The following is a 7803-nucleotide window of genomic DNA, read 5'->3' as shown; positions in this document are numbered from 1 at the left end:
CTGAGCAACAACAGTTTAGCCATTGCGCAATATGTTGCACAACGTACAGTGCCAAATGTACAGGCTGTTGAAGGGAAAAATATATAATCAGGTTTTTTTTTTATGGTTTTAGCTGAATTTCCAGCAAGGAAAAAGTTCTAAGTAATACTTGGAATACTAATTGGGGAAATATTCTTTTCTGTTTTAATACGTATACTTTTGGGGAAATACCCCTTTCTGTTTCAATATGTCAATACAACTATGCAAGGTCATAAAACACTGTGGCAGATACAGGAGTGTCTGGCAGGTACAAGAGTTCTCACTTTAACCTTATTTAAAATCTTTGAGATGCCAACTACCAGCAGGTATAGCTACCCAATATGAGAAATAGTCCTCTATGCCAACCTCTGTGAATTCCAGTGTTGTATAAGTGGTTTTGTCTCAGTTATGAGACTGGAATGCATGATAACACCTTTCCCATCAAATCTTAACAAACCACAGAGCTACATCTACAATACATACACAGCTACGGTATTCCTATTCTCCTGCTCATACATGTGTTAGATACTCAAGAGCTGATCTAAGGCATTACTGTGGAGGTGTTGGTTACAGTGTGTTGACCAAAACAGCAGCAGTGTTACTGAGAGAATCTGAACTGCTAAGTTGAGCACTTGAGACACATCTTTAGGAATGTCAAAGTACATTCCACGGACACTAGAATCGAGCAATGAGAGCAGCCCTGGTGGCCAATGTACCAGAGCCATCAGGGCAGGAATTTTTTACATGCTCCACTGCATCAGGAATCTGGCTTGGCAGAAACCTCAAGTAACGAAAGTTGTAGTTCTATTCCCACAAAGGGTGTAGACATTCCTACAAGTGTTCTTTATAAAACAGGATAAAACTAGACTTTTGGACACAGCTAGCTAAAATAATAAATTCAACTATTAACTTCCTACTATTCCTACTATTAATCCTACTGCTATGCCAAAAAACAACATTTTAAATAAAAAATAAATGTAAAAACAGTTCATTTAAAGCTTTAAGCAATGTTTTAAGCAATGCTATCAGTCTGATACACTTATGACTGTTACAAAAAGTATAATTTATCCTCTTATTAACAGATTTTACTGTACCATCAATTGATGATAAAAAACAAAACAGTGTCATGATAGGGGGTAAACAAGTGTTTAAACAACTTTTGAAAAACATCCCTAGACAAGTAAGCCACACTGGATTTCATGAAAATCAAATCTTGACTCAAAACTCAGTGGTGACACTGTCCTGGCCAGACACTCACATGGCGTGACCCATTTGGCGGGGTGGCACGGTGGCTAAGTGGGTAGCACTGTTGCCTCACAGCAAGATGGTCCTGGGTTCGATCCCCAGGTGGGGCGGTCTGGGTCCTTTCTGTGTGGAGTTTGCATGTTCTCCCCGTGTCCGTGTGGGTTCCCTCAAAGAAGGGATGTGTATATTATACCAAAATAATTGGGAAAAATTATGATATAAAGCCACATTTCAGTACACGGTATGGAGGCATTATGAGACATCAGGAAATTAACAGAACAATAAATCTGAACACATGGGGAAAATTGTTAATCTCCATTAATTTTCAATCTGATTTTAAAATATTGTTTTTAAGTCCACCAGAGGGACGCCTGTAACCTTAAACAAACTGTCAAGAGAAATTGCTCAACAATTTGGGAAAAGGATCTTTCCTGTTCTAGCAACTGAGCACAAAACAATGTCCTTACAGCCCTGGTTTAACAAGTGGAACACAAATGATCTTTTGACTGACTTCCACATGCATTCTCCACAGTCCAAACCGTCCCTCAAGAGGCAGTCCATAATGATGACCATAGTTTTGGAATGGAATGTCCAACTAGCTTAAGTTTAGGTCTCCACATAATTTAATTAGAACCTGTGATTCCTTTGTGCCTTCAATAATGCAATCCATGTTAATGAATGATACAAATGATGCAGTAGATAAACCAAGAAAACAATGTGGTGTTTTAGAATAGTATGATGCTGTTAATACACACGTCACAGCCATGTCAACCCATACATATTAATGCTATATAATAAATAATGTTATATATAATTAATGACAATAATATTCAAACTGACACAGCTACTCTATATGACCTAAATGTGGATTACATGATGAAACTATTGAGCTCTCAATAATGACCCTAAATTTGCTTCAGCTGTGAGCAACACCAAGGTGTGAAAACTAAGATGTCTTCAGAGGTGAAAGAGATAGTTTTATTGAACCAAATGAGCAATGGTTATAGGATGATGCCCAAGACCTTTAACATTCCTGAAGACACCACAGGGATCATTTGGAGAAAGCTGGAAAAAACCCCAACATTTATTTCAGAGGCCTTAGCAATCTAATCAGGACAATGAAAAAAATGCTGTGTTAATGCTGAATACTAACAGGATGACATGATGAACACAAATGTGTCAGCGGCAACCATAAGATCATCACTTCACAACCAAGAACTTCACGGCCACACTCCATGATGCATGCCACTCTTGACCAAGAAGCACAGGAAGGGTTTACTGGAATATGCCAGAGGAAGTTTAGATTGGCCTGCAGAGTTCTGGGACACAGTTTTGTAGAGTGGCAAATCAAAGCTGTAACTATTTGGTTATATGGATCAGTGGTTTATCTAGAGCAAAAAATAAGACTTATGATTTCAGAAAAAAATACTATCCCCACAGTTAAGCATGGAGGTGGATCAAGGATGTTAGGGTATTTTTTTTAGACACTGTACCAACATTTTTGACTGTGTGACTGGCATCATGAAGTCACAGAAATGTTATGCTTTCTGTGGTGACAATGAACCTTGGAAGACAACAATCACAAGTACACCTGTAAGAAAAACAAAGCTTGATTAAGGAATCAATCCTGGAATATCCTAGAGTGGCCTCCTCAGTCTCCAGATTTAAATCCCATAGAAAATCCTTGGTGGGATTTGTAAAAAGCTGTTGCAGCATGTACAGTAATCCTATATAAGCTGGAGACCTTAGCACTAAAAGAATGGGTGAAGACTTCACAAGAGAAGCAGAACAAGTGTCAGAAGCTTGTTAGAACTTACCAACATTTATCAGAGGTCGAGTTCTGAGGCTGGGAAATGAAAATAGTGCACACAAACATTTGTCAAGAAAACTCTAGGTCTTCAGGTTAAACTCAAAATGATGTCAACTTGCACTGGCCAAAAGTATTTGGACACCCGACCACGGGCTTGTTGGACATCTCACTTCAAAAACAAAGGGTATTAAAATAGAAGGATCTTTAAAGCTATAACTGCAGCCATTTTTGTGGAGTGTGAAGGTTCAATTAGCAGGGTAAGAGCACAGTTTTGCTCAAAATATTGCAATGCACACAACATTATGGGTGACATACCAGAGTTCAAAAAAGGACAAATTGTTGGTGCACGTCTTGCTGGCGCATCTGTGACCAAGACAGCAAGTCTTTGTGATGTATCAAGAGCCACGGTATCCAGGGTAATGTCAGCATACCACCAAGAAGGACAAACCACATCCAACAGGATTAACTGTGGACGCAAGAGGAAGCTGTCTGAAAGGGATGTTCGGGTGCTAACCCGGATTGTATCCAAAAAACATAAAACCACGGCTGCCCAAATCACGGCAGAATTAAATGTGCACCTCAACTCTCCTGTTTCCACCAGAACTGTCCGTCGGGAGCTCCACAGGGTCAATATACACGGCCGGGCTGCTATAGCCAAACCTTTGGTCACTCGTGCCAATGCCAAACGTCGGTTTCAATGGTGCAAGGAGCGCAAATCTTGGGCTGTGGACAATGTGAAACATGTATTGTTCTCTGATGAGTCCACCTTTACTGTTTTACCCACATCCGGGAGAGTTACGGTGTGGAGAAGCCCCAAAGAAGCGAACCACCGAGACTGTTGCATGCCCAGAGTGAAGCATGGGGGTGGATCAGTGATGGTTTGGGCTGCCATATCATGGCATTCCCTTGGCCCAATACTTGTGCTAGATGGGCGCGTCACTGCCAAGGACTACCGAACCATTCTGGAGGACCATGTGCATCCAATGGCGGTGCCGTGTATCAGGATGACAATGCACCAATACACACAGCAAGACTGGTGAAAGATTGGTTTGATGAACATGAAAGTGAAGTTGAACATCTCCCATGGCCTGCACAGTCACCAGATCTAAATATTATTGAGCCACTTTGGGGTGTTTTGGAGAAGCGAGTCAGGAAACGTTTTCCTCCACCAGCATCACGTAGTGACCTGGCCACTATCCTGCAAGAAGAATGGCTTAAAATCCCTCTGACCACTGTGCAGGACTTGTATATGTCATTTCCAAGACGAATTGACGCTGTATTGGCCGCAAAAGGAGGCCCTACACCATACTAATAAATTATTGTGGTCTAAAACCAGGTGTTTCAGTTATTTTGTCCAACCCCTGTATGTTCATAAAGGCCTCAATTCACGTTTCAGTTCGTTGCAAAGTTGTTCAGTGGGGCTGAGGGCAGGGCTCTGTGCAGGCCACTGGAGTTTCTTTAAACCAAGCAGTTCTTTATGTCATTAAAGACCTTGTTAGTCATGCTAGAACAGAAATGGGCAATCCTGGAAGCATAATTTACTTTATATAATTTGTTTATCACACCTGTTTGAATTTGTGTTTCAGCCACAACAATTGCTAATATTAAATGGGGTGTCCCAATAATTTTGTCCATATAGTGTATGTTATTAAAATTGCTTGTATTAATAAATGTGTGTGTGTGTGTGTATATATGCTTTTGTATGTAGGAACTAGGTCTAGCTTATTATAGGGCTTTATGCTTGCATTTGTTAAAACATTTAGATTTTGTTTCCTGGCTTGTTCAAAAAGACCTCCAACATGCCCAAATTAAAACAATTCGGAAACAGAAATTAGAGGGACAATTAGATAAGTTAAAACAATTAAAAGTGTTTGGTCAGACATAACCAGTAGTGTTGTGTCCTTTTCCATATGTATAAAGAATGAGCACCAATCAGTGTGAATTCTTCACTGAATTGTACACAGAGTACATGTTTGTTTTTAAAGAAGAGCTAAACTATTTCATTAGACAATGCTGAGCATTTAAAGTAGAGCTTAAAAGTAAAATGTGGTTAAAATAAACATACACAGTCAAAGAAATCAGTCAGTAGAGTACAAGTCCATTGCTGCTAGTTTCACATTACACAATGTTTAATAGAATACTCTTTGACTGTTTGTACAAATTGAAAATAATATTGCATTAAAACCCAATACAATCCCAATAAGGCCATTGCTAGCATACAGTTAATACTAGACCAAGTAAGATTTACTTTTTTTTTTTTTTAAAGGAGTCAATGGATGAATGTAACACTTAAATGTAAGAAAACACAGACCAAAGTGCTTTTCCAAAGTGTTATTTAACACATACATGATTTGCACTTTGTATTTTTACCATTATTTACTGAGGTCTAACATGGTATGATGTGCAAAATGAAGCCATAAGGCATAAATTTAACTGCTACTGTAACAGACTACTCAAAAGATCACTCAAAATAATGAAAACGTTTCTTAGCAAGTCCTTGCTGCATTGGCAACCCTTAAGCTTACGGTTGAAACAACTATAAAGAATGGAGTGCTAAATAAGTGTTAAAAAAACTAGAAAACAGAAGCACACAAACACAAAGCCAAGATGAAGTTGTGAACAACGTTGTCAAATATGTAATGCTTGTTGTGGTGGACCAGGTTATGATCAAGGAAAAATCAGTAGCCTCCTATTATAGAGCACAAGTTGAGCTTCAGTTTAAATTTGGGGAAAGACAGGGCAACAATTTGACGGCAGTGGTAGCTCAGCGATTAAGGTATTGGACTAGAAATCATAAGCTTGCCAGTACAAGACCTACCATTAAGTTGCCACAGCTGGGCGGGGCCATTAACCCTCAATTTCTTGAACCATATTCAGAGATAATAGTAAGTCACTTTGGATAACAGTGTCTGGTAAATGCTGTAAATGTAGATTTGATGTTTTGAAAGAAAATGCAAATTGAACTTAATACAATAATTTAAATGTGGTTTATATAATAATTGTTCCCAATGTTAAAGACAGGAAATCTTTAGCATTAATGACATTGGTTGCCATATATTATATAACTGATCCGAAAGGCAACTTAATTGTTGTGGTCTGTGATTTAAATGCATATAACTATTCTCATACCAATTATCAAGTTAATTTGTATTTTATTTCTATTTTAACATGTCCTTTAGTCAAAAGTGCAAGATGTTTTTTCTAATATTCATTTTAATGGATTAAATTACTACATGGAAGGCTTTAGGTCTGACAGCAAGCTGGTCTGAATAGTCTTGCTAAACCAGACGTGCTTTAATCAATAATAGATTGAGTAGATATGTTTTGAAGGCTGGTGATATTTTATTTTTGCGGGTTATGAGCTTTGAGATTTATAAGCCAATCGAAACCTCAAATGTGGAGCTTACAGTAGCAGAAACTGCAAACTATTGTATAACAAAATTCAAATCAAATTATTACACTAATAATGAAATTATTAAATACTATTTTGGTACAGAACATGCAGTTTTGGATGCCGCCTGGAAATTTTTAAGGTCGCATGTCTAATCAATATTAAACCTGTATTCAGAACCTAGTGTCTTAGCATGCTTAAACACATTTCATTTTTATTAGGTTAAGTTTTTATGTCTAGGCTTGGTTAAAATCATTTTGTAATGTTTGTTTATATACGCAACTTGAACACTGAGGATAAGTGTAACCACGATATTCCTCTATTTGTTTAAATGTGGGTCTATAAAAGAAACTGATTCAATGACACTAATCTCAATCTTGAGGGGAATCCTGCTTTCTTATAGTACTTTAGATCATCCTACGTTCTAGAAATCTAGAATTCTTAAATGTAACACTATTAGTAGTCCGTAACGAACACTGGAAAGTAAAGTTTTAGTACGTTTCAAAAGAGCAGTTTTGTGGCGAACATCTACTACAGCATGTGTGTAAAGTAAAACCCTGAGTGACCTACAGTGTGACGAACATTAGGGGTGTATTTGTGATCTTGCATTGTCCTGAACAGTAACAGAAATAAGTTCCTATATGCACAGAAAATCATGTCAAATACTTAAGAGCTTACAAAAAGGCCTTTACTTACTCCAAAAGGGTGAAGTGCTGAACATGTATGTACTCACTCTAATAAATGCAATTACTGCAGAAGAGAACCTCTGTATAACGTAAACATAAATGATCATGCATTTCCTACACAGCGTTTCAATTTCTATTGCATTGATTGGAGAGTATATGGCAGGTCCAGCGGGAAGGGTTCACTGTGGTGCTGTCTCTTCTTCTTACTGCTGTTTACACTCTGCTGGCTGGGGCGCTTTCTAAAGACAGAGAACGAGAAAGTGCTAAGCATTATGAAACACTAAAAAAAATCCACATAGAATGAGAATGGGATGAGGGATGAAAGCGGAATCAGATCAGTTAGGAAAGAGGGTATCAAAAAAAGGTAGCTAAGAATTTTTGATGGTCATAACGAATCACACGTCAACACAAAACTACTGGGACTGTATATATGCAACTAAAAACAGACAGTGTGAGCCATAAATTTCATGTTTTGTCTGGCCAACTTCATTTCATTTGGTTATATACATCCATTCCTGCATTTAAGATATTCAACACATTTCAAAAAAAAGTTAGGGTGGTAAAGCATTTTAAATTTTTTAAATATTGGCATTCCTCACAACACTTAACACATTTTTAGTCAATGAGGACACAGAGCAATAAAGTGTAACAGG

At 37.9% G+C, this 7803-nt stretch overlaps 1 protein-coding gene across 3 annotated transcripts in view; it reads right to left on the bottom strand.

Annotated features, from left to right (window-relative positions):
• Positions 1–5181: 5181 nt before the first annotated feature.
• nap1l4a (nucleosome assembly protein 1-like 4a) overlaps positions 5182–7803 on the bottom strand; it is a 49444-nt gene continuing 46822 nt past the window's right edge. For all 3 annotated transcript variants that reach the window (XM_062990980.1, XM_062990981.1, XM_062990979.1), the window contains one exon: positions 5182–7389. In XM_062990980.1, coding sequence (XP_062847050.1) covers positions 7354–7389 — 36 coding nt within the window. In that variant the 3' untranslated portion in view covers positions 5182–7353. The remainder of the gene's footprint in view (positions 7390–7803) is intronic.

This window comes from Trichomycterus rosablanca, chromosome 1, assembly GCF_030014385.1.
Source record: "Trichomycterus rosablanca isolate fTriRos1 chromosome 1, fTriRos1.hap1, whole genome shotgun sequence".
Lineage (NCBI taxonomy): Eukaryota > Metazoa > Chordata > Actinopteri > Siluriformes > Trichomycteridae > Trichomycterus > Trichomycterus rosablanca.
Note: the sequence above shows the minus strand (reverse complement) of the source record. Positions and strands in the feature narration are given on the sequence as shown.